At 36.3% G+C, this 21,788-nt stretch overlaps 1 protein-coding gene across 1 annotated transcript in view; it reads right to left on the reverse strand.

Moving 5' to 3' along the window:
* The window catches only part of LOC101889013 (dynein axonemal heavy chain 8), a 44,506-nt gene extending 22,987 nt beyond the window's left edge, over positions 1 to 21,519 (reverse strand). The window contains exons 1-10 of the mRNA XM_005184828.4: positions 20,371 to 21,519; positions 20,208 to 20,311; positions 13,508 to 13,871; positions 13,080 to 13,450; positions 12,390 to 12,996; positions 9,673 to 10,256; positions 9,029 to 9,240; positions 4,666 to 4,974; positions 4,231 to 4,438; positions 4,040 to 4,169 (exon numbers count right to left, since the gene is read on the reverse strand). Of these exons, the coding sequence (XP_005184885.4) occupies positions 4,040 to 4,169; positions 4,231 to 4,438; positions 4,666 to 4,974; positions 9,029 to 9,240; positions 9,673 to 10,256; positions 12,390 to 12,996; positions 13,080 to 13,450; positions 13,508 to 13,871; positions 20,208 to 20,311; positions 20,371 to 21,465 (3,984 nt within the window). The 5' untranslated portion in view covers positions 21,466 to 21,519. The remainder of the gene's footprint in view (positions 1 to 4,039; positions 4,170 to 4,230; positions 4,439 to 4,665; positions 4,975 to 9,028; positions 9,241 to 9,672; positions 10,257 to 12,389; positions 12,997 to 13,079; positions 13,451 to 13,507; positions 13,872 to 20,207; positions 20,312 to 20,370) is intronic.
* Between the last annotated feature and the right edge of the window lie 269 nt (positions 21,520 to 21,788).

A 21,788-nucleotide genomic window follows, 5' to 3' on the forward strand; every position in this document is an offset into this window, starting at 1 on the left:
GTGCAGGGTATCTCAAGTTCGTCCGGGCCGAAGTAACAGCTTTTTTCTTGTTTCATGTGTAGTTTTGCCAAAGAGTAACATTTAGTACGCATATCCAAAATAATCTACATCTTTCCATCATAAACACCAACAGAGGCCCAAAATTAGCAACATTTAGTACTTTTCGAACAGTTATAGTACGCATTTGCAAAACCACTACTAGGTCTCAACATCGGATACCAACAGAGATCTCACCCTATCCTTCACCCTATACCAAATTTAGTACTATTTAGTACTTTTCGTCCAATTATAGCAAACACTTCCAAAACCAATTCCTTACACCAACAAAGACCTCAATATCAAATTTCAAGATTTCAGGTATTAAATATTCCCTATTACCAAATATAGTACTATTTAGTACAATTATAGTTCATATAACCAAAATCTACTTCTTCTCTCAACCACAGACACGAACATTGACCTCCATTCCAAATGTCAGTATTCAAACTTTATTCCTTACCAAAATACCAAATTTAGTACTTTTTACACAGTTATAGCACACTTTTCCAAAACCACTTCCATATCTCAATTTTAGATATCAACAGAGACCTCAATATCAAATTTCAGGAATTCAGATTTTTAACTTCCCCCCATTATGAAATTTAGTACCATTAAATACAATTATGTGGCGCAGATCCTAAACCAGCTGCTTTTCGCATCTATAAACCAATAGTGACATCCATATTAAATTTCAGGATTTACTAATTTTCGAGAAAATTTCCATATCTCAACCTCAGATAACAGCAGTGGCCTCTATATTAAATTTACGGATTTCAACTCTTCAATATCCCTCTTTACCATATTTAGTACCATTAAAGTACGCATATCCAATACCATCTTCTTCACACAGTCACAGGTCAATAGTGACATCGATATCATATCTCAGGATTCCAGCCCTTGTACGAAAGGTACAGAATTTCAGCTGCATCGGTTCACCACAATTTCAATTTGTACCAAATTTAGTACCATAAACACAATTTTCCCTAATAACCTGCATCATACAAACTAATTAATATATAATTCCCAATATCAGGAATCCGGCCATATCATTTCACCCAAAAACAAATTGTACCAAATTTAGTACCATTTAGTACATACAAGTACGAATTGTCAAAGCTTTTTATATACCCAATCCTACACTCCAACAGCAATCTAAATTCCAAATTTCAGCATTCCAGCAAATTTCTAAAGTTACCTCCATATCTCCATTCTACACTCCAAGAGTAATCTAAATTCCAAATTGCAGGATTCCTGCTCTATTGGTTCACCTAAATCCAAATTGAGTACATTTAGTTCACATAAGTACAAATTTCCATAACAACTTACATCATACAATCCAATGGAAATTTTATTTCCAAATTACAGGATTCTAACTTTACCGATTCACTCACATCCAAATTTAGTACCATTTAGTACACATAAGTAGGAATTTCCAAAACTTCCTACATACCCCAATCCTGCACTTCAACAGTAATCCTTATTCCAAATTTCAACATTCCAGCTCTATCGGTTCACCCAAATCGAAATTGTACCAAATTTAGTAACATTTAGTACACATAAGTACGCATTTTCAAAACTACTAACATGCATCAGTCCTACAACGTAATAGTAATCTCATATCAAAATTTCAGCATTCCAACTTTATCGGTACACCCAAATCAAAATTGTAACAAATTTAGTAACATCTAGTACGCATGAGTATGAATTTCCAAAACTTCCTATAAATCCCAATCCTACACTTCCACAGTAATCTCAATTCCAGTCCGGTTCACTCAAATCCAAAATGTACCAAATCCTACTCTCCGCAAGTAGAGTTAATTTCAAATTTCAGGATTCCAGCTCCATCCGTTTCTCCAAATTCGAATTGTACCAAATTTAGTACCGTTTAGTACTTTTCGTATACATGAGTACATACTTCCAAAAAAAAACTCCTTACATGGACTCTACTCCTCTACTTTGATTCCCATTCCGAATTTCAAGTTTTTAGCTCTAACCGTTAACATGATACGAAATTGTATATTTTAGTATTTTTCGTACACTTAAAGTACGAGTTTTCAAAAACCCTTTTGTACATCTATCATACACTCTATTTGTGACCCTCATTCCAAATTTAAGAGTCCTAAGAGGGAACCACATTCAGTAGCATTTACTACTTTTCGTACCGTCCTTGAACGTATTTCCAAAAACCCAGGCTCATCTGACACCTTCGGACCCAGAATGACCCTCACCCAAAATTTCAAGATTCTAGTTGCAACTGTTTCGTCTGGGCGTTTATGAATCGTTAAGACAGTCAGTTAGTCAGCCAATTACTTTACTCTTTTTTAATGTAGATCAGGACTAGATAACCACTACCAACAAAAAAAGCATTGATTGTGTCTGTGACGTGAACATCGAGAGAGTAACTCTCCCTCTCTCTCGATAATTCTTTGGGAAATTGAAAATTATGAAATCAAGCGACCGAACCTTCCTATGTCATTTAAAGCTGAAAATCTACTCTCTCTCTCTGCAAAGAAAATTTGTTGTTGGTAAACAAGTGGACAGTTCTTGTGGTGAGTTTACTGATCGATGGTGAGTTTTATACACAAAACTATGATTGTGTGCGAGGTGTGTTTAATTTCACATGGGAGGTATTTTCGCTAATCCTGATGTGGATGGATAGCATTTCCTTTTAGATTAAAATTTATTAGATGCGCCTAAAACTATGCTATAAAAATACAAATTGTAACAAGTAAAAAAGCTATAAGTTCGGCCGGGCCGCACTTTGAATACCCTCCACCATTTGGTACAAATTTGGCAATTTAAAAAAATATTAAAATCCATTGAAAATTCTGCTAAAATCTTAAAAATACCGAAGACGTGGACCTCCATACGCAACATTTATCAAAAGCCTGCACAGACAATTTTCTGGCATAGGCTGTACTATCCATTACGAACTTCAAATACAAAATTTGAAATGATTCCGGTAAATAATGTCGCTAAAATCATCAAAATACCGTATATATGGGGTACCGTTATATGGGGCCTATACGAAGACGTGGACCTGCACTGATAATTTTCTGTCAAAGGCTGTAGTATTCATTACGAACTTTCAATGCCAAATTTGAAACAATTTCGGTAAATAATGTCGCTAAAATCATCAAAATACCGAATATCGGGAGGTACCGTTATATGGGGCCTATACGAAGACGTGGACCTGCACAGACAATTTTCTGTCATAGGCTGTAGTATTCATTAAGAACTTCTAATACTAAATTCGAAATAGTTCTGGTAAATAATGTCGCTAAAATCATCAAAATACCGAATATCGGGGGGGTACCGTTATATGGGGGCTATACGAAGAAGTGGCCCTACATGGCCCTTTTTCAACTTACTTCATTTCGTTCGGAAGCTAGAGTGATTTCCACAGACGGATAGACGGGCGGACATTGTTAAATCGACATAGAATTTTATGCTGATCAAGAATATATATACTTTGTAGGGTCTAAAACGTATATTTCGAGGTGTTACAAACGGAATGACAAACTTAATATACCCTCCATACTATGGTGGAGGGTATAAAAATTAAGGAATGACTTTACATATGATTCCAGAACGATATGTAGACAGGCCTTAACTACTGTTTTATCTCAAATCTTTGATGGCCAAGGCCCAAGTGAATTTCAGAATACAATCATTTCAAAAAAAAAACTTGGTTATTTTAACAAGGGCGCGTTGGACGAAATTTGTAGTATTTCTGACCAATGTGCCCAAAAAAACTACTTATTTCATGCAACATGCGCTTGTTAAAGTAATGGGTTAGTAACCACATTTTCAATGATTAGTTTTGCTTGATTATTATCTAACTTTCTGGAGATGATATATAGCTGCAGTAAACAAGTACCCCAAACCTGTCCAATATTCATACCCTAAATTGCCCCAAAATTCCCAAAAAACTCCTCCCCATACCGTTTCTCGGTTCCAACACAAAACACTACAAAAAGGTAAAATCTCTTATACTTACATTATTCAGCATTTGATTGAAGGACAATTGAAGACTATCAACCTTATCATAGTCATCGCGTGGTATATAAATATTAAATTGGGAAAATATGCCATAAGCATCGACAATAACGCCCAAATGCATATCCATCCTATGAAAAATGGGAATAAATTAGAGGTTAAATAATCAAAATATCGAATTAGCTTTCTTACTCAATAAAGTTATCTCGAATCTTTTCCAAACACAACATGGCCAGACGCACATCGTCGAGATCGTTGATTGGTTTTGCTAGTATATTTTCCTGTTCCGTTATGAAGTCAACCATTTCATCCAATTGTTTTTTGTAACGAGCACTGAGCAGCTGACCCAAACAGGTTTTCCATTTTTTCGATTCCCCAACAAATTTCACGTAGGTTTTCTCTGTAAAATCGAAATGGCGAAGATGAATCTGAAGACCTTTTTCTTTATGACAATACGAAAGTGAATGCAAACGAAAAATACCATTCCAAACATGATTTTTAAATTTTTGATTTAATTAAATAAAATCAAACATTGGGAAAAGCGAATTTTTAATTGGGATATTTTTCGCATTCAAATTCGTGACGTCATAGAGAAATAGACCCCTTTTATCCCTTATTCCCACCTACCCATGCGAATTTCAATGGGTCCAATGACATGACGCGGCATGGCATTTTCCAGCTGTTCTGTTATTTCGTCGTAATATATAAACTTATCCCGTATATCCACGGTTAGGGGATTTGTATTGACGAAATTCTCGATTATCGTTTCCCGTTCGGCGGACCAGAGATATTTGTGTTTGTTGTAAATATCCTTTAGGAAGTCATCGATATTGGGTTTGAACATCATCAGGCCATTGGCAAGATTTGTAATGGCCCTGACAATTTCCTTTTGCTCGATGACATAGCGGAAATAGTTGCGTTCATAGCGATTCTCATCTAGAATAGAAATAAGTTTAATGATATATAGGAAGAAGGGCCTTAAGGGCAAATGTGAAAAAATTGGCTTGGTTTAAAAAGACGGAAAATCGCTTGTCCAATTCCTCCATTGGCAATAACAAAACAAACAAATAAAATAGTATCAGTCGGTTTTGCCGACAGATGTATACCCCTAGTCTTGAGTTATAATTATTTACACTGTTGACCCTTTATGGGGGAAGTTCCGAAGCAGTTGGCCAATATTGTCCAATTCGTATCTGACCTAAGTTTGGTATAAATATTACAACGTGCCTTATTTTCACTATATCGTCTACTTCCTACACTCTATATGAGTTATGTGTCAATTTTTGGACAATGTGGAAATATGCGGAAGGTACCAGATATAGCAGACCATTCCACTTCACCTGTATAAGGTGAAAAAATATAGTGTGTGCAAAATTTAAGAGAAATCGAAGATTTATATCCAATTTTATACGAAATCATTAGTTCCGATAAACTACTTATTCATATCAGATTTCTGGCTAAGGGAAATATTTAGATATAGATAGTGGTATAGAATCGCCGACTTGTTTCGCAAGTTATGACAGATATAAGCATTGGAAATTGTGACCCATTGTGGGTGAGATACCTGAAGGGGTTGGCAGATGTATACCATCTTCACAGCAGATCTTGCATTGGCAAAAATGTTTGTATGTGTGAAATTCGAAGAGAGTTGGATGCTTATTTTACGCAGATCTTGTGTTAGTTAATCTAATGGCAGGTATGATATTTTTAGAGAACCTGATGTTTATTTCGGATTTTATGATCGTTTTGGTTATTCAAAATGTTGAACCTTTGTAGGGTAGGTATCAGAAAAATAGAAATATGGAGATGTGCCAAGTCTGAATGGAAGCGGATGTTAATTTCACGTTTAATGGGCTTCATTGATATTCAAAACTTTGACGCTTTATGGGAGAGGTACCAGAATCTTTATAACATATCTTGTGTTGATGGAAATACTGAACTGCAACAAGTCTGAATAGATTCGGATTTTATGATCGTTTTGGTTATTCAAAATGTTGATTCTTGGAGGTAGGTACCAGAAGAATAGAAATATTGAAATATACCAAGTCTGAATGGAATTGGATGTTAAATTCGCGTTTTATGAGTTCCATGGATATTCAAAATTTTGATCTATGAGGGAGAGGTACCAAAAGGAGTGGACCGATATATCCCATCTGCACAGTAGATCTTGTGTTAGTAAAAAAAATGCGATGTGTGAAATATTAAGAGAAACGGATGCTTATTTCGGATCTTATAATCGTTTTCGTAATTCAAATTTTTGACCCTTTGTAGGAGAGGTACCAGAAGAAATGGCCCGATCTCTACCATCTTTATAACAGATATTGTGTTCAGAAAATATTGAGATGCACCAAGTCTGAATGGAATCTGATGTTATTTTCACGTTTAATGAGCTTCAAAACTTTGACCCTATGTGGTAGAGGTCCGATCTCCACCATCTTTATAACAGATCTTGTGTTGATGGAAATATTTAGATGCACCAAGTCTGAATAGATTCGGATTTTATGATCGTTTTGGTTATTCAAAATCTTGACCCTTTATAGGGAGGTCCGATCTCTACCATCTTTATAAGAGATATTGTGTTGATGGAAATATTGAGATGCACCACGTCTGAATGGAAGCGGATGTTAATTTTGCGTTTTATGAGGTTAGTGGATATTCAAAATTTTGACCTTTTGCGGGAGAGGTACCAGAAGGAGTGGACCGACATATCCCAACTGCACAGTAGATCTTATGGTAGTGGAAATAATGCAATGTGTGAAATATGAAGAGAAGCGGATGCTTATTTCGAATTTTATGATCATTTTCATAATTTAAATTTTTTACCCTTTGTGGAGGAGGTACCAGAACAAATGGTCCAATCTCTACCATCTTTATAACATATCTTGTATTGATGGAAATATTTAGATGCACCAAGTCTGAATGGACTCGGATTTTATGATCGTTTTGTTTATTCAAAATGTTGGTCCTTTGTGGGGTAGGTACCAGAAGAATAGAAATATTGAGATGTACCAAGTCTGAATGGAATTGGATGTTAATTTCGCGTTTTATGAGGTTCATGGATATTCAACATTTTGGCCCTTTGCGGGAGAGGTACCAGAAGAAGTGGACCGATATACTATACATTTTCACAGTAGATCTTGTGTTAGTAGAAATAATGCGATGTGTGAAATATGAAGAGGACCGGATGCTTATTTCGAATCTTCTGATCGTTTTCGTAATTCAAATTGACTGACCCTTTGTGGAGGAGGTACCTGAAGGAATGGTCCGATCTCTAATATCTTTATAACATATATTGTGTTGATAGAAATATTGAAATGTGCTAAGTCTGAATGGAATCCGATGTTAATTTCACGTTTAACATCCATGATATTCAAATTTTTGACTCTGTTTGGGGGAGGTACCAGATAAAGAATAAGACCGATATATTCCATCTTAACACCATATCTTGGGCTTATGAAAATATTGGGATGTGTGAAATTTGAAAGCAATCGGACTCTAACATCACATTTTATGAGAGTTAGAATTATTCAAAATATTGACCCTTTGTGGGGTAGGTACTTGATGGAGTGAACCGATATTATCTATTTTTGCACCTGACCTAGAACTGATTTGCAAAGTTGGAGCAAAATCTCTTTCCGTGCAAAAAATATTTATTTATTTGTTTATTTATTTATTTATTTTGTTTTGATAATTTCGACCTTTTATGGGGAAGGTTCCAGAAGGAGTGGACCGAAATATTCCATTTTAACACCAGACCTTCGGTTGATAAAAAAATATTGGGATGTGTGAAATTTGAAGACAATCGGACTCTAATAACACATTTTATGAGAGTTGTAATTATTCAACATTTTGACCAATTGTTGAGGAGGTAATTGATAGAGTGGACCGATATTGTCCACTTTCACACCTGACCCAGAACTGAGGCAAATATTAGGATTTGCAAAGTTGGAGCAAAATCGGATTATCCTTTCTCTTTCTGTGCAAAAAATATATTTTTTGAAAATTTCGACCTTTTGTGGGGGAGGTACCCGAAGGAGTGGACCGATATTATCCATCTCCGAACTCGATCTAAGTTTGACAATAATGTACCAAGTTTGGAAAAAATCGAATACTTCCTTCGAGAGTTATCCTACTCACCAGTCCTACTCACATGTCTAAATATTCGTCGTAGACCCCATAATGTATATATATTAATAATCAGCATATGGTCCCCATATAACGGTACCTCCCGATATTCGGTATTTTGATTTTTGCCACATTTTTTTATGGATTCTACTAAAAATTAGTATTTGTTGGTCATAATGGGTTCTAGCTCCGGTGGCGAAATTTTGCATGTATAAGTCCACGTTTTGGTATAGCCCCCATATAGCGGTACCTCCCGATATTCGGTATTTTGATGGTTTTTGTCACATTTTTTCACGCATTTGTCTAAAAATTTGAATTAGTTGGTCATAATAGGTTCTAGCTCCGTTGGCGAAACATTTTTGTATATAGAGATATAGCGCTACCTCCCGATATTCGGTATTTTGATGATTTTTCCCACGAATATGTCTAAAAAAATGGTATTTGTGGGTCATAATTGGTTCTAATGTTTTCATTACCCTAAGGTGGAGGGTATTAAAAGTTCGGCCTGGCCGAAGATGGCCCTGCTGAAGATGGAACACAAATTGTTATAGATTTAAAATATATAACTGGTACGTCCAAAGAGGACTAAATTTTGTCATTAAGGATTCGACTGTTTTGCCCCACGTTGGGCGCCATATAATTTTAATAATGAACTTTATAACGTTATATGAATGTCCCAAAAAACTAGATAAATTATTGGTGACGACTCTAGCCCCGCTGAACCTAACCCGGCTTAAAAATGAGAAAGCAGGTCGTCACCGTTTGGAGTTTAGTCATTTATGGAAACGCTGGAAAGTATGCTTTAAAAATGCTATACATGATTTGAAAACCTACCTTTAGAGAATAAAACAAATCACATCCTTACCCACAGTAACACGCCTTTGTCTTCTCTCATGCGTCTTGGCCTGTTTGCCCCAGGTCGTGACGAAATAGTTAATTTCGGTGCAATTCAAAACCGAACGATGAAAATCAGCTTGCATTACTTCTAAGTTGGGAACAATGGTGCAGCAGGATTCCAAATCGATTTCGAGTTCGGTATAAAGAATTGGTGGCTGAAGATCGGTGCGCCAGTTGGTTCTGAAAATATAGACATTCGACAATTCATATTCGTTATTATCTATGGGGTTAGAAGAGAGTTGTATCGGATGAGGTATTTAATAAATCATTATGTTTTAAAATATTGAAAGGTTTGCTGAGATATAAATGACCACGCTAAAGGTGAGGGTACATAAGCAGCTTGACATCATGGCTAGGCATATTAATGTCAAATTATAAGGGGAAACGAAGGCAGGATTGGTGTGCGGCTCTGGCTTTCTTTTATGTTATGTCACAAAATATTATCATGCGAAGACTTCACACCTTAAATTTGTTTAACAAGTCTGTAGCGATTTTTAACTCGGAACAGTTGGCATCTCTGACATCCCTAAGCTGTAACAGTTCTTCCACCTCCTTTCTTAAACGTAAAAAAAACCTCACCTCAATTAAGCACCTTTGTTTGCTCAAACTCACCTCAAAATCTTCTGCCGCACATAGTCCAGCGAACGTTTCGAACAGCCGACCAGGGCCAAAATCATTTTCGAATTATAATACGAAAATAAATCCATGCAATCGTTACGCAAATGATGTAACTCATAACGGATATTTTCGTAATTTTTAAATTGCAACGTCCTCAAGATATCCTCCGGCACCAGATATATGGTTCGATAGATTTTCTGAAATTGTATCCAATCCCATTTATCGATTGGCATATTGCCCTCTTCACGCCAATTTGAATCGTTTATTTTATCCGGTGGCAGTTGAAAGACGCGACGTCCCTTCGAATCTAACGGTCCGAAATCCAGCAGCTCTACAAACATATTGCACAAATCTATTACGGCCCGTTCCATGCAGACGGATTTCTTTTCCAATTCCTTTTCGATTTCCATGCGCAAGTTGTTGCAATTTTCATAGAATTTTTCCGATGACACCGGTCCCGATGATGATGACGGTGTGTACATGTACATGTACTCTTGCAACGATTTCATTTCGTTCATGATGCGTATCGAATCGATATGGAGGATGGTTTGATAAAATGTCGATACTTCATTGATTTTCTGAAATAAAATTAAATTCAATTATTTTTTTAGTGAGAATTTGTAATAAAACAATTTGAAAAGAATTAGTCGGTTTTGCCGACAGATGTATAGCCCCAGCCTATGTTCGATTATTTTAATATTTTTATACCCTCAACCATAAGGCTGGAGAGGGTATATATCATTTGATACGGTCAAAACGTGCCAAGTCGAAATAACGGCTTTGGACCCTAGGTTTTTTTGGACCAAATTCGTTTCAGAACATTTGGAGTCGATCTAGCTATGTCCGTCCGTCCGTCTGGCTGGTGCTCACGATAACTCTCGAAGGGAGTATCCGATGTGGTCCAAATTTGGAACATAGTAATATTTTTGTCAAACCTAGATCGAGTTCGGAGATGAGCAATATCGGTCGACTCCTTCTGTTATCTATGCCACAAAAGATCGAAATTTTCAAAAACTTAATTTTCTGCACAGAAAGTGAAAGGATAATCCGATTTTGCTCCAACTTTGCAAATCCTAATATTTGCGTCAATGCTAGGTCATGTGCGAAAATGAACAATATCGCTCCACTACATCAAGTACCTCGCCCACAAAGGGTCAAAATTTTCAATAATTACAACTCTGATAAAATGTGATATAAGTGTTCGATTGTCTTCAAATTTCACACATCCCAATAATTTTATTAACCCAAGGTCTGGTGTAAAGATATTTTCTGCACAGAAAGAGAATCAATAATAAAATTTTGCTTTCACTTTTCAAGTCCCAATATTTGCGTCAGTGTTAGATCATGTGCGAAAATGGACAATATCGGTCCACTCCATCAAATACCTCCCTCCCCCACAAAGGGTTAACATTTTGAAAAATTATAACTTTTATAAAATGTGATGTAAGAATCCGATTGTCTTAAAATTTCACAAATCCCAATATTTTTACGAACCCAAGATCTGGTGTTAAGATGGAATATATCGGTTCATTCTATCAAGTACACCTCCCATAATAGGTCGAAATTTTGAATATCTATTAAGTTCATAAAACGCGTGATAGTGTGATTTCTTTATTTCGGCTGGAAAACCACAAGAGGCTATGGTTAGAGCACTGCAGCATTTAAATGTGAATAAATCTTTTGTGTCTCGTACCATCGCTCGTTACCGCTCGATACTGGTAGCGTAGCCCGATGTCAAAGAAGTGCACAGCAACATCAGCAGAAATGATTCGAAAAGTAAAGAAGTTACTTGAGCGAAACCCGCGTCGCAGTGGCCGTATGAACATATCGTAATATTCCATTCGGCAAATATTGAAAATTGAGCTCGGGGTAAAGCCATTGAAATGCCAAAAAGTGTAGGAACTTACACCGCAACAGAAAGAAAATAGAGTCAAAAGAGCTAAAGAGTTGCTTCGCTAGGCCGAAAGTGGTGAACTACCGAATTTTTTTTTCTCTGATGAGAAAACATTGAAAATGTGCAACTTCGGTTGGCCACCAGAACTCAAGCGCCGGCCATGGTGATGGTGTGGTCCGCAATAAAAGCCGATGGTCGCTCTCCGCTCTTATTAATAGACAGTGGCATCAGAATAAATGCCGAATATTATCGTGAAAATATTCTGGAGGGTGTATTAAAGCCTTGGGCACTCAAACATTTTGCCCGCAGACCTTGGACATTCCAACAGGACTCAGCACGCGCCACCCAAGAATGGTTACAAAATGAGGTTCCTCGATTCATTCCCAACGCACAATGACCACCAAAATCTCCGGATACCAATCTGTTGGACTGTTGTATCTGGAGTATTTTGTAAAGCAAGGTTGGCACTAAAAAATACCAAAGTATGGATTACCTCAAGCAAGCGCTTCGCCGGGAATGGGCCAAAATACAGCAGAGCAACATTCGGGCAGCGTGTGACGGTTTCATTGGCCGTTTGATGGCCATAATTCGTGCCAAAGGTTACCAATACGAAAGAAAAAAAACTTATTCTACAATTTGGTGCTATTTCCGGCATTTTTTGCTTTCATTCAATAATTTTTTTTCAGTTTTTTTATCTCACCCTGTATGGTGCATGAATTTTTAGAATTTTCGTACAGACCCAATTCACATCCAATTAATCTGATAAAATTTATTCAGCAAAACTTATTTCAAAGCTAAATATTTAAATATCACCTACCTTTTCAACGCCATTCACGAAATCTTCCAAATTCTCCGAGAGCCACGATATGGTCGACAACCCCGGTTTCAATAAAACCGATACTTCCTTGAGGCGGAAACGCATAATATTTATAAATACCGGGGTAATACTGCGACGCATTTTATCGAATTGTTGCAGGGCATTTTTCAACGATTCGGCTGGTCTCAAAATAATATCCTTACAGTATGCGACGACAGCGGCAATATTTGGCACCTCCAATTTCAATTTCCACATCCATTCGGTTTCTTTTATCAGCTGCCTTATGGCTGGATCTAAATTCACGGTGTACTTTGCCGCATCTTTGTGGCAAATTAAAATCGGCGAATTCAGCAGGCAACGAACCTCCTCGGCATAATCGAACCATGCCTTGTGATAGGTCATTTCATAGTGGCAAATTATGCCGTTAATGTAATTGTAATAGCGCACAACACGTTGGGCTTTTTTGTTGGCCAGCACACAGGTGCGTGTCTTTAGCGACTTCATGGGTATGTCGATTTTTTGGAAAATCGAGCGTATCCACATGATGCGACCCGCCACTGGGGGTAAATTTCGGGAGACATATGGATTGCCTCTTTCCTCGTTGTATCTGTGAACACAAAAAAATCATTCTCTTTTCTCTCTCTCTCTCTCTCTCTCTCTCTCTCTCTCAAAAAGAAAGCCAGAACTTACACATCCTTCAGCTGGAACATTTCCTTTTCCAACATTTCACAAACTTCCAGATAGCGGCGATCCAGACACAAACATTCCAGATTCAGGCGTTCGAATCGGGCCAATATCAACAACACCGATTCGGCAGTGGGAACATCGGTTAGTTGTTGTTTCACAAACTGTTGCATACCGACTTCGGCCTGCTCCACCTCTTTCACGAAACGTTCAAAGTCCATATTGAAGGCATCAATGCGATAATTTAATGGGTCATAGGGTTTGGAACTAATTACAGCCTTGGCATTCTTTATGATGGCATTGAATTTCTCCATTCCGCTTATGCGTATACGATCCAGTATGGTATAGGTTATTTCGGTATTGAAAATTAATTTGATCTGAAGGAGAGAAAAAAATTGTTAAAACGAGATTATCTAAGCCCTTTCAGGGCTCACCTTATCCAAACGTTGCAGAAACTTCCCCAGACAAGTGAAAATATAAACCGACGAAATAACCCATGGCTTCTCCTCGGCTTCGGCCATATCACGACAGGTGTCAAAATACTGCTGTTTATAAACTTCCATTATTCGCCGACATTTCTCGATCTTTTCAATGACCTCCTGTGGCGGCATGTTCCACAAATTCAGCCGTCCATTGTCCGTCAGATAATTTCTACTGACTATCGTCAATTGATTTGAAATTTTCACAAACAGACCGGTCACATTGCTGGGCGTATTGAAATAGTGAGCCGCCTTTGAAACATTGCGTATGGCCACCATTAAACCGGGAAGGCTGCTAATGATTTCATCCGGTGAAGATCTGGAATGTAACGTTTGTGTGTAAATGTCATATTGAAAATCAGGGGATACCTTAAGGGAAATTAAGTGTCATCTAATATCTTTTTCAAAAAAAGATCTTGGGGGAGAATCGCTTTGGAAAATATTTTTTGAGTTCAATAATGGGATATTTGGAATTTTGGGTCTCATGTCACAGAAATCTTACTTAATTATTTAAACTCTATGATTTCTTGGCATGAAATCCTTTAAATATATCTTGAAAGACGCAGAGGTATACTCTCAGCCAATGTTAGTTTATTAAAATATATTTGGACTTGCGTTATGATTCTGTGACACTGTGCGACAAAATTCCATTTTTTTCAATAATTACCGGGAAAATATAGCAGATTATGAGAACAGAGCTAAAACAAAAATGCACGTGTATTGGCGTTTTGAAAACGTATATCGAAAAGTGTCCAAAATAGAGGGGGTAAGTTCCCCCTCTTCCACAGTTTGGAAAATATTGGATTAAGATTTTAGGAATATGAATTTTTGGTATATATTGTGTCTTCGGTAATATTGCAGATAAAAATACGTAGAATAATTTTAACTATCAAGCGAGCCCAGAAAGTGGCGCGTTTTTTAAAAAAGGTAAAATTTACTTTAAACGTTGTCGTAACAAGTCAAAATATTCTACATAATTATTTGTCATAAAATTTTACTATGCTAGGACCCATAGTAGAATTTTATGACAAATAATTTTGTAGAATATTTTGACTTGTTATTTTGACGTTAAGAGTCTTAATCTAACCTAAGCGCCAGAAATTCATATATAATAAAAAAGACATTCTAGGGTTAAAGCTGTACTTTTTGTGAGCTTGTGCAAAAGTCTTTCACAAAGCATCATTTTAGAAGGATGACATCAAAGATAGAAATCAAATTTTACCATAAGTCGACAAAGAAAAGAAGTCACTATTTTTACTGTATATTAAAACAAGTAAGCAAAGGCTATAGTCGTGCGGGGCAGACCATGTGGTACCCTACAACACCACAATTTGTTCGAAGTTCCCTTATGTAAAACTCCATTTTGGAAGATTTCGTTTTTTAAATAATGTCAAAAATAATACCCCTGTACCTAACTCTCTTTTGAAGCGAAATTCTTTGTCGATTAGTTTTCAATTTTTGTCTATAGAACGACTACAAAATGAGAAAAAATGTATTTTTTAGTCCATTCGAATTCCTAAATGTAAATGTTAAGAACAATAGGCTTTAATTTTGACCCTAACCCTACTCTCATGCAAAATATCGGGGGAAGGGTTACCCTCAAAACGTAGTGTTGCAGGGTGTAAAAATTTACAATTCAAATTGGAAGTCAAATGGAAAAAATCGCATGCGATAAAAATATGACAAACATTTAAAAAAAGGAACCAAAAATATTCACTTTTTATTGCTATATTTTTCCTCGTTTTTTTTTTAGATTTTATCCCTTTCAGGCAAGAGACCATTACGAATTTATGGGAATTGTGAAAATCGGCCCAGCGGTTCTTGACTTATAAGCAGAATAAAAAAAGATATATTCTTTTACATATATATCGTACCTATTTTGGCTATCAGCATCACTTTAATGATCAGAAGTGGCCTTTTAATGTATTTGTGATTTGGCTGGGATTAAAAACATTCGCGTTTTAGAGGAAATTTTCTTATTTCCTTACATAAAAGTTAGGGTCTATTTACCCGCTAAATATTGTCCGATGGCCGCCCAAATTGGTAGGCTTCTGTCCAGTTCTAAACTCTAACTCCATGTAAATTTTCGTCGATTGTGGCTTATAGAACAACTGCAAAATCAGGAAAATTTTTCAGTTTTTGGTCCATTTCAATCCCTAAATATTGTACAATAATCTCAAAACAATAGGGTTCTATTCTGACCATAACCCCACCTCCATTTTCAATTTCGTGAGGATCGGGCCATAATTGTGACCTGTAGCTTGATTACAAATTAACATGGACAGATGGACAGAAAGACGGACGGACATACATAGCTAGATCGACTCAGCCCGGAGAGGTAGGAAGATCCATATACCATGTATACGTTCCCATATGGAAAACCAATATTTCGAGGTGTTACATAATTTTTGGCCCAATCAAACTTATAATACATAGTGTTTTAGGGTATAAATATATATTCGCATCAATGTTCCAAAAAAATCCATCAAGTTCCTCGGACTTTTCTTTGAGTTTTTTGAAAGTAACATGAACTTTCGTTATAGGCAAAAGGTGTCAAAAGAAGTAATATTTTTTAAAAAAATTCACTACAAATCTCAGATAGATTATTATTTTTTGTGTCGCACAGTGTTATTCAAACTGTTTATCATTTTTATCCGAATAATTGTTTATCAAAATGTACCAAAAGGATTGGACCGATACATTCCATACTCGTATTAGATCTCTAGTTGAGAGAAATGTAGATATATCAAGTTCTATGTAAATATGTAAAATAGTAGTGGAATAACTGACAGACTGACTGAGAATCAAAGCCCAGACGAAGTAGCTGAAGCTAGAATCTTGAAATTTTGTACGAGGGTAAGTCTTGGGATGGATGGATTTTTGGAAATTTGTACTACAAGGCTACAAAAAGTACTAAAATGTACTAAAAACACTTTGCATTCTTTGTATATAGACAAACGAAATGAGCTATAATTCTGAAATTCGGAATGAGAGTCACTAATAAAGTGCAGAATAGATGTACCAAAGGGTTTTTGGAAACTCGAACTTTAAGGTTACGAAAAGTTCCAAAAAAGGTTCTACATTTCTGAAATGATACCGTTTGGTATTATGCGAACGGATAAAGCTAAACATTTTAGAGTTAAGAGCTAAAAATGTTAAGAGTTAAGATTAGAAAGTAAATTTGATATATAAAAGTGGTTTTGAGAATGTCTATTAAGTTTGCGAACTTCACTAAATGGTACTTAATATGGAACAGTTTGGTTAAGGATAACGATGGAATTTTATATTGGAGTCCCTGTGTGTGGTAGGTTTGTGATAAAGAGGTGAGTTTTCAAATGTGTACTACACGTGCAAAAAAGATACTAAATAGTACTATATTTGGTATTGGGTGATTAGTACTATATTTGGTATAGAGATACAATTCTGAGATTTGATATTTAGATTGCAGATGGTATTAGTGCTTGAGATTTGGCTTTAGAAATACGCCCTATATTTGTACGAAAAGTGCTAAATGGTATTAGTTGAAAGGATAGATCTAGAATCCCAAAATTTTGATATGGAGATGTGTTTTGGAAGGCGTACAATAACTGTTCGATAAGTACTAAATGGTACTAATTTTAGATAACTGTTGGTGTCGAGAATGGAGATATGTTGACGGTTTTGTATATGCGTAGAAAATGTTACTAAATTTGCTAATGGGTGAAATGATAGATATTAAAGTCACTCCTGGTCTCTGTGGTTAGGATATGGAAGTAGAAAAGTATTAAGTGGTACTAAATTTGATATTGGGTGAAGAGATGGAATTGAAATCCAGAAATTTAATATTGAAGTTCTCTTGCTATCTGGAATTGATATAGAAGGTTGTTTTGGAAATGTGTACTATAATTGGACGAAAAGTACCAAATTTAGTATTGGGTGAAAGGATAGAGCTGGAATCCTGAAATTTGATATGGATATCACTGTTGGTGTTTGGGCTTGAATAATGCAGCAGGTTTTGGAAATGTGTAATATAATTCTTTGAAAGGTACTAAATGGTTTTGCATTTTATATTGGGAGAAGGGTTAGAGCTGAAACCGTGAAATTTTATATTGCGATGGCTCTTGATGTCTATGATTGAGATAAGCAACGGTTTTACAAATGAGTACTAAAAGTTTACGAAAATTACTAAATGGTATTATATTTGTTATTTGGTGAAAGGATAGGACAGGTATAGATAGGAATCTTCACATTTGATGTTAAGGTCTCAACTGATATTTGTGATATGGATGTTTGTTTTGGAAATGTGTACTATAATTGTTCGAAAAATACTAAGTAGTATTAAATTTGGTAATGGGGGAAATTACAGAATTAAAATTCAGAAATTTGATATTAAGATCACTCTTGATGTCTGTGGTTAAGATATGGAGGTGGTTTTGGAAATATGTGCTATAATTGTTTGAAAAGTACTAAGTGGTACTAAAATGGGTATTGGTTAAAGAAATATATATGAAATCCTGAAATAAATATGAATATCATTGTTGGTGTCTATACTTAAGAGAAGGAGCTTGTTTCGGTAATGGTAATTGGGAAAATACAGAGCAGAAATTCGGAAGTTTGATATTAAGGTCACTGTTGGTAGTATCTGAGGTTAAAATATGGAGATTGTTCAGAAAATACTACTAACATTGGTATAAGTTGAAGGGATTGAGCTGATATTCTTATTTTTGATATTGGTGTCACTGTTGGGTTCTAGGGTTGGATGCAGATCCATTATGCAATGGTTTTTCTAATATCCTCCTCGGTACACTTCAAAATGAAAAATTTTGAAGTAATTAAAACTTCATACAAAATATCAAACTGAATAAATTGTGCATTTTGAGTACTAAAAGGCCTTACACGAACTGTTTTAATGAAGCTAAAATTTTACGGTCGATCTTTCACTGTTTGCGTGCACTTCCTAGTTAAAATAAATTTTAGCATACTTTATGGTTGTTCGAAATGTTGACTCTCTATGGAGGGGGGTCCTGAATATTGTCATTTTCGTATCTGGCATAAGTCTGATATAAAATTTACAACGTGCAAGATTTTGACTATATTACCCACTTCCTTCACTTTAAATCAGATAATTTTTGGAAAATATTGAAATGTGGTTGAAGTACAAGATATACCAATTTTGGAATGTGACAAAATAAAAATAAAATATTAAATTTTTTTCCAATTGTATGGGAATTATTCAACATTTTGACCCGTTGTAGGGGAGGTACCATCTTCACAGAAGAAATAACAAGAAATTTAAAGTTTAGAAAAAATCGGAAATTCATTTCGAATTATACGAGCGTTTTGGTTATTCAAAATTGTAAACCCTTTGTGGGAGTGGTACCAGAAGGAGTGAAGCGATATATCCCATCTTCACAGATGTTGATAGAAATATTGGAATGTGTTAAGTTTAGAAATAATGGGGTGCTTGGTTAGGAATTTAGGGCGTTTGGGTTATTCAATAACACCTTTGTGGGGGAGGTACCAAAGAAGTGTGTAGATATTTACCATTTTTACACCAGATCTTATGTTAACCGAAAAATTGGAATGTTTTAAATTGGAAGAGAATCTGATGCTTTTTTCACTTTTTATAAGAGTTATAGTTATTCAAAATTTTAGTCCTTTGTGGGGAAAGTACCAGAATGAGTGAGCCAATATTGTCCATTTTCGCACTGTTAAAAATATTAGGATTTTCAAAGTTTTCACAAAATTGAATGATCCTTTCTAGATCTATAATGTGAATTATTTTCTGTGAAAATTTCGACCTTTTGTGGGAGGCTACCAGAAGGTGTACAACGATAATGCCCATCTTCGATTTCAATCTAAGTTTGATAATAGTATTACGATGTACCAAGTTTCAAGCAAATCGGATACTGCCTTCGAGAGTTATTGTGCGCAACAGCCAGACAGACGGATGGATGGACGGACGGACGAACACGCCTAGATCGACTCCAAACGTCCTAAATTGGATTTGGAACAAAGAGACCCAGGGTCGAAACGGTTTTTTCGATGAGCCACATTTTGGCTGTATCAAACGATATATACCCTCCGTAGTCATATGGCTGAGGATGGCACGCCAGTTGATGATGTGCACTTTGAAGGTCTTAATCGAATTTTTCAACTAAATGGACTAAGATTGGGTATTTTTGAAGGTTATAACCAAGGCTTCAGAGTCGAGCAATGTTCGATTAAATCCGACAGCTGTCCAATTTGTTCACGACTATGACACCGGGATGTAATCACTATTTTATTCAAGGTACAAAAGTCTTTATGAGGAAAATGTAAAACTCCCCATTGCCGAATATAGCAAAAAAAGTCTTCGCCGCCCCAAACGACTTATCCTACATGATGTAATCAGCTGCCGATTTACTTTTACGTTCAGATCAATTTTTTGGAGCTCATATTGATATAAAACTCCCTCCTTCCCTCCCTCTCACTCTCTTCACTTTCACTCTCTCTCTCTCTTTTAAGATGATCCTTATAAAATAAAGACATTCAAACCCATCTCTCATAAAACAGAGATGTGCCGTTTTGGTCATCTCCTGCCTCAGGGTTAAAGGCAAAATTCATATTCTACTGATTTTATGAGAGCTTCATCTTTCCTAAATGTAATTTTAAATAAATTGTATTTCCCACTCACCTGTACAACGGATCCCAACATTTTTGCAATGACGTTATATATCTGACATTATCCTTGGCCTCGTTTAAGACCAACGTCACCTGATTGTCAATTTCTAGCCATTTCTAAAACAAAACAAATATTTTTAGTTATTTTCAGCAGTAAAAGCAATTCCCCACTCTACCTTTAAAAGTTTCGATGACCTTGACAAGGTCAGACATGCCTTGTGATTATTGAAGGCCTGTGACGAAACAAATTCCTTAATCGAAGTGTATCGTGCCAACATACGACGCCACAGAACCAACATTTGCAAAGGCCCCACATCGGGACTATCCTTCTGAATTTGTTTACCCTCCACCAAAATACCCTGTATTTGGCGCATCCATAGATTGAAGTATTTCTCCACCAGGCGGACACGATTCACATCCTTTGAACTGGCCTCAATTTGAAATTTTACCAAAAGAAACCCTTTGAAAAGTTCGTGGGAGACATTGAAATTGACTCGGCTGGACACCGTGGCCTCCGAAGACTGCAAAAACACGTTGTACATATTGAGGGTGTGGAAGAATTTTCGCTTCTGTTCGAATTCGGCCACACCGAATTCGGTGAACACCTCCAGCGACTTTAACAGTATGCGATCCATGAAATTCTTAATGACAAACAAACAATTGTCCTTTTGATCCGTTCTCCAGCCAATGAATGATATATCCTCCGATATGGTGCGATTGTCGATGGCTTTTTTGTTATTGTTGCGATACAATATAACCCATTTGCCGAATAAATGAACGGCATCACTTCGTTGGACAATGGCACGATTAACATTTTGGCGTTTTGTACTCTCCGTATAACGTCCCGAATCGGGTGGATACCCAATCATGGCGGCATAGCTTATCATGCAGGCACGCATTCCGTTCTTTTCAAACAGCGAGGAGAGAAGATCCACAAAAGCCGGATCATCAACCACACCTGCAATTATGTCATCCGTTTCCAAACCACCCATTAGATCGGCAACAATTTCCAAAATATATCTATGATTCGCCCCCAGCGAAGAGATTCTCTGTTGCCTCAATTCCTTGAGATGCTGTAGACGTTTCCGTTCTAATTCCTCTTTTTCCTGATCCGTAACACTAAGCCGTCGCATGGTCTGCTTCTGGATGGTGTGAGAGACTCCGAATATTTTTCGCAATTTTTTAATATTGCGATCCGGATCAATGGCCTTGACCTGAATGTAATATGAATTCCGTTCATCGAGCCTTTTCTTCTTCTCTTCCGAGGACATTTTCTCAATGAATGTGGGAACTTTTTGTTTTTTTTTTTTTTTTTTTTTTTCAAAAAAATATTTTAATATTATTTTTTTCAAAATTCAATTAGAAAAAATATATGAATGTGAATGTACCAAGATAATTATTTTTTCTGACAATATTGTCAGAGCATTGTTAAATTTTGAAAGTAAATGGGGTTTTTGGTCCCAATTCGGTATTAATTCTCCCCCTTTTTATACCCTCATCCATATGCCTACAGAGGGTATATCATTTGATGCAGCCATTACGTGCCTCATCGAAATAACGGTTTTAGACACTAGGTCTCGTTGAACCAAATCCG

The sequence above is a fragment of the Musca domestica genome, unplaced genomic scaffold (assembly GCF_030504385.1).
Source record: "Musca domestica strain aabys unplaced genomic scaffold, Musca_domestica.polishedcontigs.V.1.1 22, whole genome shotgun sequence".
Taxonomy (NCBI): Eukaryota; Metazoa; Arthropoda; class Insecta; order Diptera; family Muscidae; genus Musca; species Musca domestica.